The sequence below is a fragment of the Talpa europaea genome, assembly GCF_964194135.1.
Source record: "Talpa europaea genome assembly, chromosome: 8".
In the NCBI taxonomy this organism is placed as follows: domain Eukaryota; kingdom Metazoa; phylum Chordata; class Mammalia; order Eulipotyphla; family Talpidae; genus Talpa; species Talpa europaea.
The window spans coordinates 31,848,149-31,874,396 of NC_140075.1; the positions used below are offsets into that span (position 1 = coordinate 31,848,149).

Genomic DNA, 26,248 nt, shown 5'->3' on the forward strand with positions numbered 1-26,248 from the left:
AAAAGAGTGAGGGCCTCCCTAGAGGCCTAGGGGTTAAGGCTCAGCACTTTCATGCTATTACCTGCTCCCTGAGTGGCCTGGGTTCCACCCCCAGCCTAACCTGTACATGGCGCAGCAGACCTCCCCTGTCTCGCCCGCTGCTCCCCTTAGCAGTGTCTTTCAGTAAATCTCTCTGTTCTGTTCTCCACTGTCTCTGGTTAATACTCTCACGGCACCCCCCACACCTTTGGCCAACACCCCAGTTCTTCTATCAATCAATCAATAAAAATAAATCTTTTTTTAAAAAAAGTGATCATTTCTACATTTGGGAAATGTTTGTGTTCATTAATTTTCTGAGGGCAAATGTTCCTTTACTGCAAAATTCTCCTAAGTAGCTCATCTGACTGGGTATTCCATTCACAAGTTCTCATTTTGGTATGGGTTGGTGCAGTGCACGTGGCAGTCTATTCTTAGAGAAAGTGTCCTCAAGGGTCTCCCTGGTGGCGTAGGGTTTTTAAAGTCTCAGTGGCTGCCAGCCACTTTGGCATGAGTTCAATCCCTGGCCAGGGAGCTATACCCAGCCACTGCAGCACGAGTTAGATCCCCAGCCTGCCAGGGAGCTACCCATATGGTGCAGCAAACCTTTCCTGTCTTGCCTGCTGCTCCCCTCAGCAATGTATTTCAGTAGATCTGCCTGTTCTGCTCCCCACTCTGTCCCTGGTGAATCCTCTCATCCCACCTCCTGCACCTCTGGCCTACATATGCATAAATATGTCTTGTATGCATAAATAAATCTTAAAGAAAAAAAAGTGAGTGTCAGAAACCCTGTAATGGTTTAGCAGAGGTCTCTGGCTAGATGGCCTGTGAGGTGAAGCTGATTGACAAACTAGACAAGCTGATCAAGGTACACATCTTCTTTGTGTATGTGTATACACATACATACACATTTTATACATATATATATATAAAATGAGTTATATATACACAGTTATATATATATATAACATACACAGTTATATATATATATATATAACTCTTTTTTGTCTCAGGGAGGTTCTTTACTGCCAGAGAGGAGCAGAAAATAGTCAGTCTAAGAGAATTTAAGTTCATAGTTTCAGGGACTGGTGCCATCAGAATAACAAAACAACTAGATGAAACAGACTTCACATATATTTGAATTTTTTTTTTAAAAAAACTTTTTATTTATTTATTTATTTATATATACAAGCACTGGGTACAGTCAGAAGCGTGGGAGGGCGAGAGAATTCACCAGAGTCAGAGTGGAGAGCAGAACAGGCAGACTAACGAAGTACACTGCTGAGGGGAGCAGCGAGCGGCAGGAGAGGTCTGCGCGCCATGTGGGACCCTCCTCCGGTGGCTGGGGATTGAACTGTCACTGCAGAGGCTGCAAGCAGCTTCGCAGCCCAGCGCTCAACCGCTGTGCCACCAGGGGAGGCCTATATTTGAATTTTTAATGAAAAGGTGGGTTTCTTACACAGGCACTCTTTAGTCTTTTAAACCAGAACTTCTAACCTCAATGAAAACTGATAAAAGAATCTCCTGGTAGATCTTTTTATCCATATAACTTATACATCATGGTCAGCACATCAGTTATTAATTCTAGACCATAATCAAACCAACCCCTGATTACAGGGAGCCTGTTACTAAGGCAACAAAAGTGAATCTTATCGTTTTACTGCTTTAAGTCTTCACTCTCCACCCCAAGGGAGCAGAGGGATTTTAGAGGCTTAGATGAGTTTAGATCTTATTTCAGTAAACAGCTTCTAAACAAGTAAATGAACATGCAAAAAGCAGTTACAAGCAGACAGAGGAATGTGTACAAACTCATGCCACAGAAAAACATCCAAAAGACAAGGACAGTTATAAAAAAAGTAATTTAGCATTTTTCAAATTCTGGCTATACCAAGGTATTCTAGATTTCTAAAATTTTAGGTTCTTTAGAAAAGACAAATAGCAAATGTTCATGTAGAAAGAAATTTTCTATTTTCTTCATGAACAGAAGCCATTTTCATTCTTAATCCAGTTTTCCTATGATTCTAAAGATATTTAATAATTTAGCATAAAATCCAATCCTATTCTGTTAAAATAAAAACACAAATTCTAACAAATGATTTGAAAGCACAGCCATAGTATTTTGAAAATTTATTTAAAAAAAATCCAATTCCACCCAACAATCTCTAAATCAAAAGATGTTTTAAGATGTATCTTAAAAGACTTGATTAATATAATCTTTTCAAAATCAGCAGCTGAGATCTGGATAATTAGAAACTGTCCTCTGTCTGAGTATGGCAGTCGGATATCTTGAAAAACAGTTCCGGTTGTCCCTCAAATCTCTCTAGTTCATGCACGTGTCTGAGGACCACTGCTGCATAACTTCTTTGTTGGATGCCTTCACTGTGGTTTGTAGGACCTGTGGCATGCTTAGCACTCCTGAACATTACAGAGGGTTTAGAGGATAGAACTGTCTAAACCAGTCTGTCCTTACACTGGATATTCTGGAGAAACCAAGGATACCTGTCACCCAAGTCCATTTTTAGGAAAAGACTTAGAAAACGACACATTAATATGATTAAATTTTCTGGAAACTTGCAAAGCAAGAATTACTTTTACCTTACTCTAAGCAGAAAAAGGAGAAGTGAAATCAAATGCAGACTTTCTTCTTCTCCTAGAGGCCTCAATTTAGTATCCTTTAATTAAACAAATATAAACAACAGTGCTCTCAAGTGAATTTTTGTGGCTCAGTAACTACTAACCATAGTAACCTCTAATACTAGTTGAATAAAATTATGGCTTTTAACATTTAAGGAAGTCTTGAGAACTGTGTTCTAGTAGATACTATTTAAAAAAATCACCAAAGAAAGTCAAGGGGTATGGATAAGATGTACTGTTAGCACCTGAGTAGTAATTTTCTTTTTAAAGATTTATTTATTTATTCATACAAGAACTGGGGTACAGGACAGAGGTGCAGAGGGTGAGAGGATTCACCAGAGACAGAGTGGGGAACAGAACAGGCAGAGTGACTGAAATATACTGCAGAGGGGAGCAGTGGGTGAGACAGGAGAGGTCTGCTGTGCCATGTGGGTCAGCTCCCTGGCTGGGGATGGAACTCATGCTGCAGTGGCTGCGGATAACTTCATAGTGCCACCACTTAACCCCTTGTATCACCAGGGAGGCCAGAACTTTTTTTTCAAGTAAAATCTCATATGGAACATCTTTAGTAAACAATAGATTTTAAAAAATTATTATTCTGGTTGATGAAGAAGGGTAGGGAGTCCAGGGCCTCATCTGCTTAATATCTAACTAGGTTCCCTATCCTCTTTCTCACCCCACCAGTTTGAAAACCACTGTCTTAGAGTTGAGAAGACAGGTCAATTTTTGGTTCACACGCATAAGTCCTACACACTTTAAGGCAATGACATGCATTTTAGGCAATGATATGCAAATAAATAATGTAAAGGAATTTCAGCAAGTACCTCTTACTCCTTTAAAGTATACTAAATAAATGCAAACATTCACATAACCAGTGGTGTAACACAAAGGGGCTAAGTTCATCTTAAAGTGACAGTGATGATGGCTAGCATTTACTCATTGCCAAACATTATTTTCTGTCCTTTATCTGGCGTTGCTTCTCTAATCCTTACTGCAACTATACTCCTTCAGGCAGGTGATGTTATAGATATTCCCACTGCATAGACATTAAAAGCCTCTAAGGTGGCAAAGGCAGTGGGTAATTAGTTAGGATTGGAACTAAAGGAGATTTGGTTCTAGAGCATTTGGCTTAATCCTACTACTGCTTCCCAGATGGAAAAAAGTTTACTAGTAGGATAAAAAGTGTGTAGGAGGGAGAGAGAAGTCTCATTAATCTTGAGCTTCTTAACACAATCTGTCCATCATCTCCATCCATCATCATCATCATCATCATCAAGAAAAGATAATTAAGGACTTGAAAAATTAAGCAGATTTTTCTACATCTGAACAGGAACCTTCCATTTTGAGACTTCTTTTCTGTTTAAAAATTTCAGATGGCATGAAAAAGAAATGATCTAAAAAGAATAAATATGTTATATGCAGTTTTAAGTAGATACTTTCCTTCTATAGTTCCTTAAGACCTAATGAATATGCTAGTTAACAATGACCCCAATGTGTTTTTCATTCCATAGGCAAGTTTGAGAATACCTAGCCTCCCAGTATGTTCAGAATTACAGTTCCCAAAGGTGACTTGGAGTTCTTGGAGAATCAGCTTGTAAATGTTAGAGCATCTGTTCAGGATGAATTTTTACCCAGTAAGGTTCTTGCTGATTAGGCAAGTTACACAATGCAGTGTCCCCAATGTCATCATTAGCTATGGATTATCTAGATTTAATTCTGAATTTGCACTATTTTCATACATTGGTATAGTTCAAGATTTATCTGCGTTTCAGTATTTAACAACCACACCACAGATACACCACCAGTTAGCTGATCCTTACAAGCACTTTTGTGCTCCACAGAAAATACTGAGGTTTATTTCCTTCAACTGAAAACTCAATTGCTTGGACCTCCCTGGTGCCACAAGAGGTTAAGATGCAACCTATGAAGCTATTTGCAACCGCTGCACCTTGAGTTCAAGCCCCAGCCAGCCAGGGAGCTACCTACATGGCGCAGCAGACCTCTCCCGACTCATTCGCAGCTCCCCTCAGCAGTGTATTTTGGTCAATCTGCCTGTTCTGTTTTCCACTCTGTCTCTGCTGAATCCTCTCCCCTGCCCACCAACACTTCTGGCCTTTACCCCAGTTCTTGTATACATAAATAAATCTTTAAAAAAAACAACTCAGTTGCTTGATACAGTAGAAATGAATCTCAAAAGAGATAAACCAGAGATAATGTAAGTTATCTGTAGTGAGTTATAAATTCTCTGCAACTACCAGAATATTTGGGGGGTGAGGGAAAATATCCAAACTAGGAGAAAAACAGTGGTGACAGGAAATGTTTTATCTGACATCCAGCTGCACAATACCATCCCACGGGAGCTAGGACACTTTTCTTTGTGCCCCCATTAGCCAAGACCCTATAGTTTACTCAGTGAATATAAAATAAACCCATAACATAACATTTAATGGTTGGCCATATCCACCACTAATTTTGTCCTTGACTTCTGTCTTCTGTCCATGGCACATTAAAAATTTCTGATTCTGGAAATTAAGCAGTCTCCTGTTTTTAAAATCCTCTATCAGGAAATACCATTGGATACCACCAGAAAGTAGAAGACATTTCTGAATAGAGAATCTGTTTGGAAGACCTTACATATTCACAAGAAATTTAAACTGAAGTCAGACTTTTCCCAGGAGAAGGCATCTATCAGTCATTTTAGAAAGTAATGAGCCAACACTAAATGCAGAGAACTAGCAGTTCGCACAACATCGAAACCTAGTCATAAGAAGTATGTGAATTTTGTTATTGATAGTTCTTCTGACTCCCTCTGAAACAGATAAATAGAGAGCCTGGGCTATGGGCATAGAACAAAAAACCCCCAAAGGTTACTGGAAAAAAGACATACTCCACAGTTACACAACAGAGCATCAATGTCCCCATGTGAGTTTTAAACTTCTGCTTTATAGGAAGTTTTTCTTTTCCCCTTTGATATACAAGGTACATGATGTTAAGGCAAAAAGAGAATCCTGAAAAAGAACTTATTATTATTATTATTTTTTTAAAGATTTATTTATATAAGCACTGGGTACAGTCAGAAGTGCGGGAGGGTGAGAGAATTCACCAGAGCCAGAGCGGAGAGCAGAACAGGCAGAGTGACGAAGTACACTGCTGAGGGGAGCAGTGGGTGGCAGGAGAGGTCTGCGCGCCATTTGGAACCCTCGCCCGGCGGCCGGGGATTGAACCGGTGCTGCAGAGGCTGCGGGCAGCTTCACAACCCAGCACTCAACCGCTGCACCACCGGGGAGGCCCAAAAGAACTTTTTTTTTTTAAAAAGATTTATTTATTTATTTATACAAGCACTGGGTACAGTCAGAAGCGCGGGAGAGTGAGAGAATTCACCAGAGCCAGAACGGGGAGCAGAGCAGGCAGAAGGATCGAAGTACACTGCTGAGGGGAGCAGCGGGCGGCAGGAGAGGTCTGCGCGCCATGCGGGACCCTCCTTCGGTGGCCGGGGAGCAACTGGGGATCAAACCGGCGCTGCAGAGGCTGCAGGCAGCTTTGCAACCCAGCGCTCAACCGCTGCGCCACAGGGGAGGCCCAAAAGAACTTATTTTTAATTAACACAATCCTTGGGGTTCGAGCACCAGGTCATATTTTAAAGCTGAAACATGGCTTTAAAAAATGTCTATAGTAAAGTTTACATTATGAAATTGACCAAAAAGTTCGTAACACTCTGAAAAGGTAAAAGAATATAGACCCAATCCTACACTGTCCTAAGAGCCACACTACCTTTACTACTGCAATAAGTGATTAGACATACACTAAACATTGTGGGCACTGCAGTTCCAAGCCCACACAATAAATTTTACTTGAAAACTAACTTCTTGGAATACAGGATGTAGTTCATTTGAGCATATAATATTGAAACAAATATACAGACTGCCCATTAAATGAACTTTTAGAAATTTAACAACTACAGAGAAATAGCAAGTTACCAAGGTGTGCAGAGCATACAGCACTCATCCTGATCAAACCCATTATTGTATTTTTAATTTCTTTTTTTAAAGATTTATTTTAGTTATTTATGCATACAAGAGCTAGGGTGTAGGCCAGAGATGTGGGGGGTAAGAGGATTCAGAGACAGAGTGGGAGCAGAACAGGCGGATGTACTGAAATATACTGCTAAGGGGAGCAGTGGGCGAGACAGGAAAGGTCTGCTGCACCATATGTGGGTTAGCAACCTGGCAGAGGATCGAACTCATGCTGCAGTGGCTGCTGATAGCTTCATTGTGCTGAGACCTAACCCCTTGTGCCACCAGAGATACCTTGTATTTTGAATTTCTTTAGTAATATTTATGAGCATCTAGAAGTGGGACATACACAGAATGAGGGACTAAAATGTAGGACTGTATCAAATTTAAACCACCTATATTCATTTCACCTGTCAGAGCTAGTTCATTTTTTGGAGGCTCACCTATTTTCTTTTGGAACTTCCCTGTAATATGCACCAATTTTTAGGACTCTGTAATACGCCGATATAGCCCTGAAAAGGAAAGAGCATCACCTCTCTCACAAAATCCTCAGCATACTGCTTTTTCTATAATTCTTAGCAGCACAAGATCACTACTTCATCCGTACATCCTAGACTCTTCAGGACAAGGCAAATGCACTTTACCTTAAAAGAGTCCATGATGGAAGTTACCCATATTGTTTTGGCTATTGGCATTATTTGATTTGAACAAAATGTTAAAGATGCAGGCATCTTTATTTTGGATTACTGCTTATTAGGGCCTTTAACATAATGTTTATCTTTTTACATAATTTATGAGCTTATAAGCATTTTTCTATTCCTTAGATATAGGTGACCTACTCATAATAATATAAACCAAAGCGTTTGACCTGTTGACAGCACTCAAAGGGTTAACCATTGTATTAAATGCAAGACTCAGTGATTATACTGACCTTGAATATCACTTGTTATACCTCTTGCTAAAAGAAGTTGCCAGGTCATTAGAAAGAGGCTGTCAGCAAGTCAGTCTTGGCTTCCAAAGAACCTTAAAAAAATTCTCTCCTACCCTTCATTCTTTTTCTGTACTGATATGATACTTAATCCTTTATTTCCACATAGGTACAATAATGGTCAATTTCACTTATTATAAAAGAATATTTATTTATTTATTTATTTTTTATAGAGGCATGTTTTATTTATTTATTTATTTATTTTATTTGTTTGTTTGTTTTGTTTATACAAGCACTGGGTACAGTCAGAAGCGCGGGAGGGTGAGAGAATTCACCAGAGCCAGAGCAGGGAGCAGAGCAGGCAGAAGGACCGAAGTACACTGCTGAGGGGAGCAGCGGGCGGCAGGAGAGGTCTGCGCGCCATGTGGGACCCTCCTCCAGTGGCCGGGGAGCAGCCGGGGATCGAACTGGCGCCGCAGAGGCCGCGGGCAGCTTCGCAACCCAGCGCTCAACCGCTGCGCCACCGGGGAGGCCCTATAAAAGAATATTTATACACTACTGACATCCAGGTGCTTTACCCCTTAACCAGCAGCTTTCCCACTTTCTTACACTATAGACTTAATCTAGTGGACTGTGATTAGTTGTCCTCACTTTTGCTCTCCTCTTTCTATGTGTATGACGTCCTCTCCTTCAAGTAGAAGTCATTACTTGTACAACAAGTATAGACAACATCCACCATAGAAGTAACTAAACAAACAATTGTTCCCTGCACAGTAAGATATAATTGCTTTCTTTCACCATAACTCATCATTTGCAGCTTTGGCTGTATATTAGAATCACCTTGGGAACTTTTAAATATCCTGATGCCTAAACCTCATTCCAAATTTATTAAATAAGAAATCTCTGAAGATGGGACCATACATCAATATTTGTTAAAGATTCCCTAGGAGACTGCAAGATGTAGTAAAAATGTGAACCACTATTCTCTCATTATTTTTACACAGAGAACCACCATTCTCTCATTTTTTTACATAGAGAACTACAATCTTGAGAAAACAATCTCCTTTTTCATACAGAATTTCCAAGGATTTTTCAAAGAAATTCCTATGCTCTGATCTATTTTAAGGGAGTAAGAATGATTTATTCCAGTGGTACAGGAAAGGAGGCAAAAGTCCTTTGCACGTTTTCACACCTGCCAGGAACTAATTCTCCTCCCTTCACAGACTGTAAAATCACAAAGACAAGTTTTGGGTTCCCATTAAGCAGGACTGACATTAGTCATAGACATCTAATTCCTGCAAGCTAAATGTCAGGGTGTGCTAGATCCCCAAGTTTCCTTCTCCTACCTCCAGCAGGTCTATCATCCTGGTCATCTGGGAGTAGATAAGGACCCTATGTCCTTGAGACTTGAGCCGAGTCAGCAGGACATCAAGGGCATACAGCTTTCCACTGTCAGTGATGAGGCTCTCCTTGCCTAGGGAGAAGAAAAGGGTTGAGGTGGGGAAATTATATTTAATTGAAGCAGCAAAATCACCCACTGCAAAGCTGTATGCAGCCAAAATTACTACAGCCAGGATGCTTGTCATCATGAGAGCAAGAACGTACTCTAGAGAAGAATGAAAAGCACTGTGAAATCATACCAGAAGTGCTCTGAGAAGAAATATCCTGAAAGAGGGAGGCGTAGGTTCTCTATGAACTGAGAACTCCCCATCAAACATCTGCTAAGGCATTTGAAGCTTCCCTCCTCCACATCCTTACTTAGGGAATAGCAGGCATGTGTGGATGTCCAAATGATAATCTATGTCGTATCTGGTCTAAATTAACTGAGATATCTATTTTTTTCTTTGTTCATTTCATCTCTAGATAGCTGTTTCTGCTAATTCTGTGGCTAAAACTATCGTTATCTCCTGAAAGCAGGAGAATGTATACATACAGGGTTGTTCATGCCTGACCCTGGAGATATTTAAACATAAAGAAATACAAATAAGCATACAAACGCCTGTCTTAAAAAAAAAAAAAAAAGAAAAAGAAACAAAATTCCTCTTCTGAATGATTTCAAATAAGTTAGCTGGTAAATGTCACCATTCCACATTGTAATTCAATACAGACAATAGGGCCTGTTCAGCTATCCAGAAAGACTGGCTGTCTTTCTGTGAAATGGAAGCTGCTTTCACTCACTAAACTTATATGCTTTCTCCTTCCTCTTCCCACTAACAAAAACAAAAACAAAAACAAAAAAGTTTCAGTCAGAGATCTTTAAGGAACACTTAACTCACAAATTTTCATCTTATCCATTCAGTATCACTCAACTCCCATCACATTTCAGGAAGTAGAGGTTCCTGTTTGCCAACTGGTCCATAAACATGCCCTGAACAATTGCTGCTAATAAGAGGAGAGGAGATGGAGCTTAAGGGACTGGGAGATTTAAGAATACACATGGAAGTGGCTGTGGGACACAAAAGAGACAGAAAGGACAGCAATATTACATAATTAACAGCTAAAAGTAAAAAAGATAACAAGAAAAACACAGGGTGTATCTTTTGTTTCTGCATTTGAACCCATGGCTTTTCCTCACAGAATTGCATAGGCTAACTGTTGAGCGCAATCCAAGAGTTTTCATTGGTCATTTCTCTGTTCTTGCTGCTATTTGCCAAGTGCATAATTATTGTAAACTGAACAAGAACGGATGTGCTGACAGTACCATAACAAATCATCAGCCACTTTGTTTTGCCACAAAGCCACGGGTCCTGGATGTTTACTCCTCTGCACTACAGACAGCCTTTTCCCACCTTCGGAACGCTGCCAAGCCACACCGCTCCTTCCACCACCCCTTCCCTGGTGCGGTGGCACACACCTTTGTTCAGTCTCTTTGTTTAGTCCTGTTTAGATTATTGAAATGTTCTTCTTTTTTGTTGGTCTCTTTACCAACACAATCAAATGGCTGCAGCTGGGACAGAATCGATTGCTGAGCCTGCTCCCTGGCACCAGACGAGCAGGCCTGTATAAACCCCAAGTCTGATCAGACAGCAATGTTTTCAGAACAACTTTAAGGTTTTCTTTTTGTCACAATTACCATTCTCCTTTAATTCGAGTCTCTGAGGTTGCTTAATTTTGATAGCTCCTAAATATTCACCTCAGAGCCACCTATCAGCTTTAGATAATAAATTTCTTTCTTTTATTATAAGCACTGGAAGATTGGGGGTGGGGGTATTGTTTTTAGTCACTAAGCAAGAGTGTGCCAGCCAAGTTTATCAGATTTCTGCAGCTTGCTTATCATCTTGCCATTCAGAAATACTCCCTCAACACAAATATTTAAGCACATACAAAAGTCTTGTATCTGAATTTTGAGAAGCTTCAATTCATCTCAAACTCATGATTCAGTGGTTTTCACACATTTCTGCTTCCCACATCTCCTTTACTTTGCTAACCAGAATGAAACGATGCCAGGATTCAGGAAGCTCAGAGATGAAGTGCACACTCTTAGAAGGCTAGAGCTCTGATGTGCCTGAAAGAAGCAAGAAGTAGCTCCTATTGTTAGTTTATTATTGTGTAGGTGGGGGAGGCAGAAGTGGATGGACTGGATTTCTTTGGACTGCCTTAAAGGAAAAAGTCTTAGGAAAAAAGAGACTTCACCAACAGTCTTAACTGTTAACACGTAAGCACGAACAATATTTCATGTACAACACGCAAGACAGAGGAAGCCCGTCTGCATTATAATTCTTAGAAAAATATGAAGAAAAACATTTCTTTCTCTGCATACACAGGTATCTTCAGGGCCTAACGTCCATTACCCAATGTTTTAGGGGCCACCGAAGCCTGCTGCTAAGCAGGGCACAGAGCCAAGAAGAGAGCACAATTCCCTACAGATTAGGCTAATTCTGCTAAGTCAAGCCCATGCCCATGCCCATGCCAGTCTTTAAAATGAGAGCTCAAAAAATATTAAAATGGACAGACCTATTCCACTTTCTTGTAATCTTTCCTAAAATCCTATGGTATAATCTTGTAGTATTTTCATTCAGGTACAAATTCTTACTGACCACAGTGTAAGATCCTGATCAGAGACAAAAATGAATGTAGTTAATAGTAGTAAAATTAGGGGAAAAGATTAAATAGTATCTCTTTTTCCCAAGGAAAGGCTTTTGAAGGGGCTGTACACCTTTCCCTGGTGAAATATGGAGATGCAGTCAAGATCTGAAATCCAGGAGCTTTTAGTAAGTTTTTCAAGGATGCAATGGAACCAAGCCTTCCCAGGGAAATAGAAAATACAGAAGTATAGAGGGAAGAGAGATAAATACAGGTTCCAGGGACAACCCCCACCACCCCCCTGCCCCAACTGCCCTGCCCCAGTCAGTCTACAGAGCACAATGGGGTCAGTGAGGAGCTGGTTGGTTCTCACAGTAAACAGCCAGTGAGGCTGGTGCTTTTTATCGATGCGAAAAGAACTCAGACACTTCCTGCTATTTAAACAAGGTCCATTTTTCTTTCAAAGAACAGGAAAAGCCACAAGAGATTCCCACAGCGCCAGCAATATGCTTTCTACTCCTATACTGGGAACTTGGGAGCTAGAATGAAGAAGGAAGAAAGAAGAAATAAGGTGTTGTCTTGCTTCTTCCAATACATGTGCTCTTCTGCAGCCTGGGTTTAGTCTGTGGTTTCCATACCTGCTGGATTCCATCCTATTACCATGAGCCTTCAGGCCTACTTTATACTTGGGCTTTCCCTCTCATTTTTCAGCAACATGCCTATACCTACTGTTTTCTTGTACTCTAAGTCAGCTATGAGGCCATACACAACATTGCTTCATGGGCTGAAAGTGGCATCTTTCAGTTCACAGCACTCCCAAAGCTATTAGCAGGTTGCCAAAGGTCCCTGACGGAGGACAAAGGTAACTTTAAATGGAAAAGTCTGGTCTTAAAGCCTGGAATCCAACTATTTTTAAAAAAAGTCAGATACTCTCTTCTGAATGCTGAGCTCTAGTTATTTCCATTATAAGACAACAAGATGAATGAGTCAAAGTGCCAGATAATTTGGACAACCAAAACCAACACAGACGCTCCATGCTACCACTCCAGCTTGCCAGCAGGTGTAAGCAACAAACATAAGTCTACGAACCTTCTGTGTTCAATTTCCTTAAAAGTCGTCTCACTAAGGCAAAGATGAAAACCTAGTTTCCTTTCAACCCTCGACCTTGACCCTAGGAGGTCTGGGAATCCGCTAGCATTTTGGCACAAAACACAATGTTTTTCTTCTGGTTATCATTCAGATCTCTAGTGCTTCGTGCAGGACACTGTTTATGCTACTGCAATGAGGCTTTCTGTGAGTGACGACATTCTCATTCATTCCACTGGCAATGGCACAAGACAACTGTACTCACTCGACCTAGAGCCTTTCCTACAAGTTTATTTTACCCCACTTCTCCCCCATTCTCCACCCCCTTTTTAAGAGCTTTCCTTTCTCAGCTGTAAACTTGTACTTAAGCATATATTGAAATCATTTATCTCTCAAGTTACAAATTATTTAAGTATTTCTTGATTAGGCAAAATGGAAATAGAAATTCCAAGAACTCTGAATTTCAACTCTCTGAAACCACTACACTAGCATCTCCCTTTCTGAAGCTGGGAGTGTATTTGAGAGAATGGAAGACTCACCTGGAATCCTGATGAAAGACCAGCCATTCTCAGGCCTGATGCTCCACAATCCCCCAGCTGGCTCTGGGAAGAACTGGGATCGTCGGTTTAGCCAATCTGCCGCCAGTTCAGGAGCCCCATTCAACAAGCACTGCTTAGCTGCCAGGCTCCCTCCTTCCTTCAGTACTCGTCTCTCATATTCTGCACTTCGGTCATTGCAGTAAGAATCCAACGGCACTGCGGTGACCTGAGGAGTCACATAAAATGGTTTGTTCACATTTTCCATACCCACTAAACCTTTTGGGTATGTCAACTTTGAAATCACACTAATGTGGCAATTCTTACGTCAGTGGTCTTAACTTCCCTGTTCTGACAAACTGAACTAGTAACTGAATTAGTGAGCTTTTCCATGGAAAGGCCAGCTTTTTACACCTTGAGCCTGCAACAGAGATCCAATCCAAAGAGCATTGAAATTAGCAGATAAATCAGGATTATCAGATCAGGAATAATTCTATCAGAGATGTATATGTATCTGATCACTTTATAACCTCCCTTCATGGTTGGATACTGTTTGGGGCAAAGTCCAATTAATTACATATTCAGGATGGTGTGGCCAGAAAGGGAGCTGGAGCTAGTCATCATTAAAGGATGAAAGTGCACTGGCCTGGTGTACCTGAAGCTATCCTTAATTCTTTTGTGGCAAAGTTCCCAAGTTTTTTAACATTTTTTCTGACCAGGTTGCTGACTGACAAACCTAACGGAAGACAAAAGAACCTTTCTTTCAGACCATAAACTGGTGGGGAAGAGGGGTGGGGGGGGAAGCAGTCGCCAGAGAATAGAGGATTTATTTCTTGGCAGAGGCTATGCACAAATTCTCTTCTCGCCACAAGGTGCCATAAAACTCAAATGCTGCCCTCAATGGATGAGAAGGTTTCTGCCAACTTAGAAGCACAGGTTTTATCCTTCTTTAGCTCTGGTCTATTCCCAGTCTAATAAGCAGCTATGTATTCAGATGGCTAAGAAAGCATCTGATGAGGAGACTGAGGCTACCTTTTGTTAACATTAGAAGGCTGATTATTTGCAAGTCCAGGCTGATAAAAATACTGAAGTCCCATTATAAATAGTAAATTGATCAGAAGAACCTTGGAGCTAGACCAAGAGATGAGGAGAAACTGGGATTAAGGAAAAAGCAGATGTATAGGAGACTGCAGAACATACAGCATTGACTATACCTAGTGAGGTAGTTCTACTGTTTCTCAGAAGTGAGACATTTAGGAAAATATCTTTTCTTACTATTAACATTTCTATTTTCATGCCCATTAATCTTAGGATGTCAAGATTTGGTATGCATAAGAAACTCTTTGGGACTCTATCAGTGCAGGTTTTGATCCAGAAGCTCTAAGAGGGCCCAACAGATCTAGGCCTATTTAACAAGTAGCCTGGCTTTCCAGGCAAGCCTGGAGAAATAATGCCTTGGGCAGAAACTTACTATGGGGTTGCAAGTGCTCTTCTGGGATCTAGAGGCTATGTACACTACAGAAAGAACATCATTTACCAATAACCACAGAGAACTACTCTGGCTTGCGACTGAAACTGTACTGAGTTTGCTAGGGAGTGGTGCCCTCTACGGCACATATGCAAAACTACAGAGGTTCACAGCAAGCTAGGCTCCCGAAGTTCCAAAACCTAGAAATCCGTTTATCCTGACAGTGCTAGGTGTAGGTTTTTCTCATATGAATCACCCTCTTCAAAATGACTTTGTGCTAGTTTCCAAGTTATGCATTCTTTCCACCGAAAGTTGAGCATAGGCAAATAAAGACTGCAATATAATGCCAGAGGATCTCTCCTAGCTATGACTTGTCCTGATACTATCCCAGCAAATACTGAACCAGAGCAGACATCTAAACTAGGGTCTGAGTCCAGAATCTCACAATCAATAGTTGCTATAGTTCCATAAAAGTAGTTAAAAAAGCAGTGGTCTGGTCCACAGAACAATGATCAGTTCTATGTATTTCAAATAATATGCATACTTTTGGATGAGTAATGCATACATTTTAGTCCTTTCTAGTAAGACTTAGATTGAACAATCTACACTCAAAGACAACTGCTTTGTTTTCTAGAAAAGCAGAACTTATGTCGGGATTATATGCAAGAACTTTGGACCTATAGTCTCAAGATGAAACCAAAAGCTAGAAGCTCAGCATGAAAGAATAAGGGAGAACAGTGGCAGAGGGAACAACAGTGTTTCCTGCCTGGGATTCCGTTCTAGGCACTATTTAAAAAAAAAAAAAAGTTACAAACTTTCACCTATTTTCATTTTGCTGCTATCCTTCCAAGTTCAGGGTTGAAAACTGGGGAGTTTATAAAGCATAGTTCTTAGTGATTTTTTTTTTTTTTTTGATGTTTTGGTAAGTTTCCTTAGCAAAAGCCCTGGATCAAGTTAAAGGCAGAACCATAGAATGTCATATTGTAAGTATGTAAGCAGTGAACTCGTGAGGTCCAAAAGGGGTCAAATAAGTCCATTTCTACTTAACTCCTGCTTTCTCTGTCAGCTCTGTCCTAGACAGCCTCCACCCATTCTACTAACCCCAAGTGGCCTTCCTGATTGTTCAGAAGCAGGGGGAGATGAAGCATGACATACCATTCTTCCCTCCCCACAAATGGAAATGCACACTCCCTTTAGTCCCACATGAGCTATGCCTGCTTCTTGCTTCATTAACTTCCTAAACTACAGGGTCTTCAGGGGCTGTCTCCTCAAGCATTCAGTGCGTCCTTCCTGAGGACATGTATACTCCTGCTTTGGCTCTAGGAAGCGTGACCGCTCCAAGCGCTTCGGTTTTTTGGTAAGATGAATTCCCAGGGTCTTAGTTTATTAACCCTGCAGAATTATTTCCTCAGCTAATGAGAAAACCGCTCCTATAATCCCTTCCTTAATGGCACAGTTCTTCCTGAACTGACCCTACAGTTTTCATAGCATGTGCCAGGGAAATTAATTTGTCTTAACTCAAGGCCAGGGTTGAGACTTCAAAGGAAACTCAGTTTCTTCCCACCACAGATGGGTTAGAAATCAATATAAGATAGTAGGTATCTCATGAAATGTTGCCTTATTCATACCTTAGGCCTGATACATTTAAGCTTTTGTATATGTATATAAAATATTGAGACATATTTAAAACTCTTCTTTCTGTCCTCATAATCCTGGCATAAGTACTCCTATTTTCAGGCTTAGCACATGCACATGAAGAGACTCTACAAACAAATATGAGGGAGGAATGAAAGGTGCTAGGAAGGCGCCCTTTGGTCAAATGATAAAAACTCTCCTACTCCTTGCCTGCAACCACACCTTTAGGCTATCACAGTCTTCTTCAAACTCTTACTTGTTTTTTAGGAAAACAGCAGCACCAGGCATAAACATTTGGCTCCTTAGAAAACAATACTTATGTAGAACAGTGGGAACACGCAAGTGTGAGTTATGTTGGGAAAACAAGGTTGTTTTTCTACACGGAGCTAGGTTATCAAACTCCCAGGGGTACAAACGGAAGAATTTTTATGTCCATAAATGCAATTACAGTCCAAGGCAGTTCATTTTTTACTCCATAAAATACTAACAATATGCAAGAAAGAAATGCCTTGCAGTTCCTCTCTCAGAAACCTAGACTGCCTTTTCTCAGGCCTCTGCACACACAGATTGGAAGAATGAGAAGGAAACAAACTAGGCAATTGTGAGGCCTAAAGCTTGCTTTGTAGGAAAGGTCTTGGCTTGAGATGTTTTCTAGAAAAAAGTGCATTTCCCTGCATTGGCTTCAAAGACCAAGAATGCTTTGGAAGAACCCCATATGAACAAAGTTCACATACTTTCTGGATATTCAATACAAATCAAACAAAGCTGACAGTGGCAAAAAAAGCCAAGTTCATGTAGCACACACAGGACAAGCAAAAAGAAATCAAGGCAGGCAGGAGTTAGTGAGACTCAAGACTATCATCTCATTTCCATTCATGATCTTTGGACCTCTGCCATATTTTGACCTTTGCTAACTTAAGGATGCAAAAGGGAATAACAATGGTAGAAAAATATCACTGAGGAGGATTCAAAGTGCTACCTTCTTTGAACAGACCGTGAAAACAGTAATCTTGCTAGGATGAGTGGAGGAAATAAGATAAAGGCACAGAAGAGTAAGAAATGTCAGCCTCTTAAGCGTTTCCTGGATAAGTGCAAGTTGCCCCTTCAAGCAAAACTTAATGATCAAGTTAGGGAGAAAGAAACCTTCTTTGCATTAACCAGAGTCCGGCCACATTTTTATTCTGTTTCTCTCCCTTCATATACTTCTTCATGGATGTAAGAGAGTTTGTGTCTGGCTCTGATCAATAAAGACAGGAAAAGGTAGACAATGTCAGCAAAGTACACATTTGTAGGGTGCCAAGGGGAAGACTTTGTAAGGATGCTTTCAGCAGTCCCCTGTTTTGAGTAACAGAGTATTAGGAAGGACCCAACAGCAGCATAAGGTAGAAACCACAGTGGACATTACCCCCAATCTACAAGTAAGACTATGACTGCTGAATGGCGAATGTTGCAACAGTCACTTTTCGGAGGGAACGTACCTGTGAACCACAACCCAGGCAGTACTGCTTAGGAAAGCGAGAGAACACCAAACGAAGAAGCTTCTTGACGTTGGGGTGTCATATTTCTTTTTGTTATCTAGAGACTGTGCTGAGGTGATAAGGCCAGATCAAATCTTCTCCCAAACTGGCTCCCTCCTCAAAAACCCTCAAAAACCTCAATGCAGTGACAAATGGCTCCCCCTCCTTTTCAAATGTTTCACTGCCCCTGACCCTGCTGTTAGGTATTAATCCACCCAACAGATGGCTTGCTCCCATGGTAATTCAGAACCCCTGACTAAATGAGAGGAACTACACAGGATAGACATGGTCAGGGAAAGAAGTCATTCCTGTCCATTATACAACTGTTCTCAAACCAACACAATTCAAGGTGAGGAATGTTGACTTGGGAAGGTCAGGACTATGGATGCTCTTTTTAAATATTGAGGATTTACATGTTTTGCAAAGTTTACAAAGCTTATCACTATTTTAAGAAATCAATTCTTTGAAAATCGGTTCCTCAAGTAACATCTACTTTGTCTCTTCCCTCCTGTGACACTTACTCGTGGACTGGCCACACACAAAAAAGATGGCAGCTCAGTGAGCAGGCAGCAACGAAGAGAGGAGGTAGCTGATCTCCGCTGATGGATGACCTGGTCTGAATAGCCACTCACTGCTTTACAGTGGCTGCTGAAAACAAGAGACTATAAAACAAAAATGCAAATTAGTGCTATTGACAATTATGCTTGATGTAAACAAAATGGGAAAAATCCCATTAAACATCTGACACATTCTTTCTAGTGAATATTATTAATTCTAGTAAATAAATAACCACTGTTTAGAAACAAATGTATATTATAGTTAAAATCTATGTTAAATTAGAATGTGGTACCTTAAGCAAACATCATTTCTAGTTCTTTTTCTGGAAGAGATACTTTTAATTATAAATAATCACAGCAAAACCTTCATTTGACAAAACTCTGTGGGCATGTAGGGGGAAGTTTGGTTCATTTGTTAAACCATAGACACAAACTCATATTTTGAGATAAAACAATGACCAACAGTATTTCCTTCTAAACTTTTCTTTAAGGCAGCTAGAAATATTTAGCATCATGTGCATGTACTAATACAGTGCAGTACACTTCTAGTAAGCTTAGCTATTTTATATCGTGACATCAATACAAGTGGTCAGAAACAGGAAACAGGTTCTCTTTAATTCCTATCCCTATCATTTAAAATAAATGAATTTTTCATTTATACTACTGTATCAAAAGTATATTTTAACAGACTCCATAGCTCATGTTAAAGCTTCTCTTTACAGCTATTCATGTGAATGATTTTATTTTATTTTAAAGATTTATTTATTTATTTATACAAGTACTGGGTACAGTCAGAAGCGTGGGAGGGTGAGAGAATTCACCAGAGCCAGAGTGGGGAGCAGAACAGGCAGAAGGACTGAAGTACACTGCTGAGGGGAGCAGCGGGCAGCAGGAGAAGTCTGCACGCCATGTGGGCTCCTCGCAGGCGGCTGGGGATCGAACTGGTGCTGCAGAGGCTGCAGGCAGCTTTGCAGCCCAGCGCTCAACCGCTGCACCACCAGGGGAGCCCCCATGTGAATGATTTTAAATATAGAATGTTCACATACAAAAAATGTTAGTGGGATTATAGTGTTTCATATTAGAAACAATGTTAGAAATTTTATCTTTTGATTTCCATTTTTGATTACTTCAATTACTTGTTTCACTAGTTTCTGAAACAAGGCAGATTAATAATCTAGATAACCATATGAAGGTAATATATACAAGGTAATCACATTTATATATTGCTTTAACATCAAGAAAACAAACTGCAAGATTAACAATAATCAAGACATGATGCAACCAAGAGAATAGTTTTAATTCTAGTACTAAAAGCTTAAAGTACCCAATCTCTTCAAGATTTCTTTGTTTAGTACATTTTTTCCTGGAGCAAATGGGTTTTTCAGGTTCATAATCTGAGAGAAGCCACCTTACGTTGCCTAGTAGGAGAGGCATAGCATAATCTGCTTCCTTCCATGAACCAATCAGTATCTTCTAAATAGTCATGAGCAAATTGGAAGGCTTTAAGAACTGGGCCATTTTCAGTGGTTTCTCATTAGACTGTAAGTCTTTTCAAGGGTTTATTATAATTCTGGACCCAAGTAACTATGATGTGTTTGATTTTTCTCTTCAGATATTAAAGACCCTGTCATTAACCAGAAAATAATTTTAACTTTCTGAAAGAATTTTTCACCAATATCTGCGTCCTCATTTTTATATTGGTTAGCATCTGCAGTGAAGTCAATCCACCTCTCTAATTTTTTTTTTTTAAGATTTATTTATTTATGCATACAAGGGCTGGGGTACAGGCCAGAGGCGTGGGGGATGAGAGGATTCACCAGACAGAGTGGGGAACAGAACAGGCAGAGTGACTGTAATATACTGCTGAGGGGAGTAGTGGGCGAGTCAGGAGAGGTCTACTTCGCCATGTGGGTCATCTCCCTGGCAGGGAATCGAACTCGTGCTGCAGTGGCTACGGACTGCTTCATAGTGCTGCATTTTAACGGCTCGTGCCACCAGGGAGGCCCCCTCTAAATGTTTATTTTCCATTATTGGCACACCTAATGCAAGGATCATTATGAAGATCATCAGACTAAGTGTTATGTTTTACCACCAATGCTCTATACTGAACAGCTAGGAACACTGCCAAAAAACCCTATAGCTGATGCATAAAGGATAAAAAATGAACCAATTTTCTTATATTCCAAAGTTATACTTTTGATTACTGATGGCAATTCCTCCTGCCCCAGCTGGAGGGTAGAGAGAAGATGACACAAGTCTAGCAGGTGAGGCGGCAAGAACAGTGGTTTACGCTGACAGCTAGGAAGGGTGCTGCCACCTCTGTGGCTAAGAGAACAGCAGTTGCTGACCCAAAGAATTTTGAATTCTTTACTAACATAACAATGTCTCCATTAGGAATCTCTTAAAAGTCTCCCTCAGTTTAAGTATTTTCATATAGCGAAACCCAACAGAAACCTGTTTGTTATTTCATTTTTACAGTATAAAAGCAAAAGATAAAAGAATGAACAATTCCTTCAATTACTTTCTCTTCAATGTTACAGTAATTAGTAAGAAAGGCACAAATATTCACTGTAGGAAGTCCTTTCAATACACTACATTGTGATACCTTTTGGTATATAGTGATAATTCTGTCTCCAGAGGTGGTCATTCCCAAATTGTTCTGTGCGTGCTAGGTTAAGGTGGTATTCTCATTGGAAGTCACTAAGTCAAGGTGATTTGTAACTTTCTGATAGCATATTAAACAAATAATTCATTTGTTCAAACTGTTCAACATACCTTAACTTTAAAGAAACCCTGACTATTCCCAGCATGTTTTATTCAATCTATAGTTTCCTAGTTTTTTTCTCTTAACACTGGCTCCACGAAATCTTCCTGAGCGCTGTTGGTCCTGGTACTGTACCACGCTACCCACATTCCCTTCACGTAATGACATGAACTTCCAGACACTGCTGGAAACAGAAAAATTTAATGCTTGACACAGAAGAACACAAAGAACACCTCAAATACCATTGTGTAGGTTACTTGGGAGTAGGGACAGAAAAGACGGCTCATTACTTCTTTAGTCTATTTTGGTCAAAAACAAATTAGGAAAAAAAAAAGAAACAGAATGTCACATTATGGGAGATGTGACTTGGTTATAATGTGGTCACAGGTTTTGCTGTTCTGTCGTCCCTTCCTACTGCGCTTGAATGTCTCATTACCCTGTAGGCACCGGCAGCTGTGTGTGTCTTGCTGCCAGTACTACAATATGCACATAGCAGCGAAGTTAGGCTTTTGTAAAGAGTCTTTTGGCACCATGGAAAAGTCTCAAGTGAAAATAAGTAGGCCAGGATGACAGGCACTACAGCTGCATACTTCTTGCCATGGTGTAACATGGAAAACCACAGATGTTTCCCCCACAGATATAGACTTACCCATTTAACAAGGGGTAATGCTTTGTTCTTCATGTCTTGTTTAAAAATTAAAAAGAATACTTATGTTAACATTCAGGTCTTCGTTATTTAGAAATTAATTTTGTTTTTGTTCTTAAATACATCAGGGCCTCCTGGTGGCGCAGTGGTTGAGCGCTGGGTTGTGAAGCTGCCCGCAGCCTCTGCGGGGCCGGTTCAATCCCCGGCTGCTCCCTGGCCACCGGAGGAGGGTCCCGCATGGCACGCAGACCTCCCTGCTGCCCGCTGCTCCCCTCAGCAGTGTACTTTGGTCCTTCTGCCTGCTTTCTGCTCCCCACTCTGGCTCTGGTGAATTCTCTCACCCTCCCGCACTTCTGACTGTACCCAGTGCTTGTATAAATAAAAAAAAAAAAAAAAAAAAAAAAAAAAGAATACATCAAACAGATATAGAGAAACAGTCTCATTTTAAATGAAAGGGCGTGATGTTTACAGATCAACTGCTAGACTGCATGGATTTTGTTTTCACAGATAATTTAAGTGACCAAACAAAAAAGGGGGAAAATAAAATACAGAAAAACCCTGAACACAATGGCTTCCCAGAGCTTTCCACAAGGGGCGTTGGCAGCTCTCACGATCTCAGGAAATGATGACAGATATAGATACTGTAGTTGCAAATTAACATTTTGGGGAAAAGTTTTTGAACACTTCCTGTTTGAGGGATTCTTCATCAATAGCCCGTCAAAGCTCTCTAAGCATTTAATAGAGAACAGTGTTTAAAACTTAAAACATATACCACTTTTTTTCAAAACATTCTTTATGTTTAGATCTTTTTGTATATTTTAAACTTATATGAAATGTGCCCTAATTTTGAGTTTTCTGGTTCACTAGAGAATTTAGAGTATATAAATCTTCTAATGCATGTCTAAGTAGACTATTACCATAACAACAGTCTCACTGAGCCTGAGATAGGAGATGGAAGCAATACCACCAACCATCACTTTAATGTGACATTTAACTGGATATAATCTAATATCTGTAATGTCTCCCCTCAAAATGACAAGATGGTATATTTTCTACAGATTTTAATGGTTCTCTTTATTCTTCTAAAAAAGATTCATACATGTGGAATTTACACTTTGTTCCCCGAAAAACCATGTAAGAGCTCTGGCCAAAGCTGGTGGGGAGGGAGGTGTGTAAGAATGAATTAATGCAAAGTTTTGAACTAAATATTACTCCTCTCTGAAATCCTCACCAGAAAGCAGGGTGGAGCACAATGAAATTAAGTGGAACAGAGGAAACCAGACTGGTTTTTGCTTCGCAAGCCTCACAGAAGGAAATATCAGACAAGCTTCATGTCAAGTGAAAGATTTTGAAAGATCCTAAACACCATTCAAAACACTTCTAGGTGTCACTTAAAGTGTGTCTTTAGCCTCCTAGTTCTTTCTTAGTTCCTTGATGTTGAATCATTATCCCAAAGCCAGTGTTAGAGAATTGTATTTCATTGAACTAAAACATAGAATTCAAATTTAATATTCACTACACGGTTTCACAGACAGGCAGGTGGGGTGGGGTGGGGGAAATAAAGCTTTTCATTGTCCAGATTCATTCACATCCATGCGGGGAAATATTCAGAGGAGAATTGGGTTAAACTGCTAATATGACTCAGGTAGTACATGACTTGAGAGTTTACCAAGAATAAAATGACAACATGTAATTAAGTCAACTGTCATTACTGTCTCCTCATATGAATAAAAACAAAGCTTTTACCTTGATCAGATGCTAGGAAGCTGTACTAAGGAGACAGGCTGCTGGAACAATACCTACTACTCTATAAAACAAATGAAGGCACAGAAGAGAAGAGAAGGAAGAATTTCCTGTGTTAAGAGAATAAAGCTGAATATGGGAAAACTAACTCAAAGATAATTTGGTTATTTTACTAAAAGTAATACAAGAGAAAAAAATAATACAAGAGAAAAAAATCCTGACACTTCCAATTTTAGCATTTTCCCTGTCTCTACTCTCAGATCTGTCTGCTTGAGAATAACCACAAACATCACTTTTAAGATTGTTCCTGAACATGCAATTTGGACTCAATTCATATGTTCTTCCACCCAACCTATGAAATATTGATATAACTTGTGTTTACATTGCATATTAAACAAGACCTCTCCACTTCCTAATGTCACAAAAGAAAGCAAAACTAAGAGTTGAAAAAACATGTCTTCAACATTAAGCTTACAAATAGTGGGCCTCCCCGGTGGCACAGCAGGTTGAGCGCCGCACTGTGAAGCTGTCCGCAGCCTCTGCAGCACAGGCTCGATTCCAGCCGTCCATGGAGAAACCCAACATGGCGCAGCAGACCTCTCCTGACTCTCAAGCTGCTCCTCTCAGCAGTGTATTTCAGTCAGTCTGCCTGTTCTGTTCCCCATTCTGTCTCTGGTGGATCCTCTCACCGCCCCCGCCCCCCACATCTGGCCTGTACCCAGTTCTTTGTATGCATAAGTAAATAAATCTTAAAAAAAAAGTTTACAAATAGTCACAAAATCAGAAGTTCACCAATCAAATGAAAACAGAAGACACAGAACAGAGACCGCAACCAAAAAAAAAAAGTTAGCTTACAAAGAGTCAGGGATTATGAGCAATAAAATCTTGTTGATAAGCCAGATACTATATATTGTATTTAATATCTCCCCCAGCTGACATGTGCTGTGGCCAATAAAACTATGAGCAGATGGGTGATGTGGAAAGTGGGGAGAGATTCCAATATCCTTTCTAGTTTAACAACTTTTTCGGTGTCAGTTAGAACCTATCTCTATATAGTCTTAGTCAAAATCTTAGAACAGGGAATATCAAAACAAACTTTACAATAAAGTGACTAATATAAAAGTATCAGCCTAGTAGTAAGGGGCTCTGGTCATTTTAAGATATGCCACAAATTCTCTGATGCCACTCTTTTTAAAAGGAAGCGCCTAATTACCCTCTCGAGTATGGGTTAGATTTAGTGACTCCCAAAACTAAGTCATTTAAGGCATTGTGGCGCCTCCTCATTCTCTATCTTGAATATCTCACTTTGGGGGAGGCAGCTGCTATGTCACAAGGAGCTCTCAAGCAGTCCCTTGGAAAAGTGCAAACAGCAAGCACTGAGTCCTCCAGCCAACAACCAGCACTTACCTGCCAGGCATGCAATGGACCACTATGGGAGTAGATCTTGGCTTGAGTCAGGTCTTTGAGAAAACACTACACAAGTTGCTATCTTGATTACAACTTTGTAAGATTTCCTGAGCCAGAACCACATACTTAACTGATCTTAAGTTCCTGACCTACAGAAATTATTTATTGATTTAAGCTGTGATGTTTCAGGGTAAATTAAGTATTATCTATAGTAGGTACAGAGGACGACGACAAGCACTCTTATCCACAACTGACCCTTTTTGCAATTACTCTTGAGCTTTCTACACATTAGCGTCTCTCTGCTGGTGTTTCTCACTCTGAAGAAATGCTTCTAGTTCTCAGCTCAAACACAGGGCAAAAATAACAGGTAGAAAACAACACTCAACAAACACTCAAACAAATCACTAAATCCCCATCCACATTTCCCAAGCTCTAAGGAAAAGGTAGAACGCTTCACAGAATTTTAAGTACTGCATTAGACTATACTTGTATTTGAAGCTAGACGACATTCCCTCAGATGAGAACACACATACAGTTCCAATGGGAAAACCCACACTAATAAAATGCACCAACATTCACTAAGTTATTCAGCAAATGTTGATTTAACCTTATAAAAGAAGGTAGCTAGAATAACCAGACCACAAAGACAAGAGGGACTACACAAAATAGCTAATCACTGTGACTGCATTCTCACTCGGAGAAAAAGGAATAAAAGAAGAGAAGGGTGGAAATGATGGGACTGCTTAGAACTTTTTTCCTGTTTAACTTCAGTCTTTCTGCACATTGTAAAATACTTTTTGTAACAGAAAAGTAACTTTCTATAATATAGCTCCTACCAGTACTCACTGATTTTTCATATAAAAAGGGTAGTTAACCACTTTCCCATGCCCATCCATTGCATCACTTACTGTTCAATTTACCTCTTTGCTTACTTCTTTCCCCACAATTTCAAACCTTAAAAGTCTCTTACAAACTTAACTTTGACTTAAGCCCAAGTGTTCCACCGAAGTGTCTTCCCATTTTTTCTTTAACTATTAGTCTTCAGTACCCGTTTTCTGCACCTCCTAACCAGAGTCTCTCTCTCTCTGTGAAAGACTGTGCCTTTCCTATTCTATCTGCACATCAAAGAGCTCCTAATCTCTCTAGGTGTTTCTTTTAAATTTGACATAGAATTTACTATTCCATCTGGACCCTCTCTTGAACTTTGGGTTTTGGAAGTGATTTCACCACCACCAATGATCCCCATATCCAAATCATTTCTAATCTTTGATTCTTT

The 26,248-nt window shown here is 40.1% G+C and overlaps 1 protein-coding gene across 1 annotated transcript in view; it reads right to left on the reverse strand.

The window, feature by feature from the left end:
* INO80 (INO80 complex ATPase subunit) overlaps positions 1 to 26,248 on the reverse strand; it is a gene marked incomplete at both ends in the record, with an annotated part of 92,465 nt that overhangs the window by 23,801 nt on the left and 42,416 nt on the right. Inside the window, 3 exons of the mRNA XM_084240883.1 lie at positions 8,937 to 9,064; positions 13,239 to 13,464; positions 18,377 to 18,517. Of these exons, the coding sequence (XP_084097009.1) occupies positions 8,937 to 9,064; positions 13,239 to 13,464; positions 18,377 to 18,517 (495 nt within the window). The remainder of the gene's footprint in view (positions 1 to 8,936; positions 9,065 to 13,238; positions 13,465 to 18,376; positions 18,518 to 26,248) is intronic.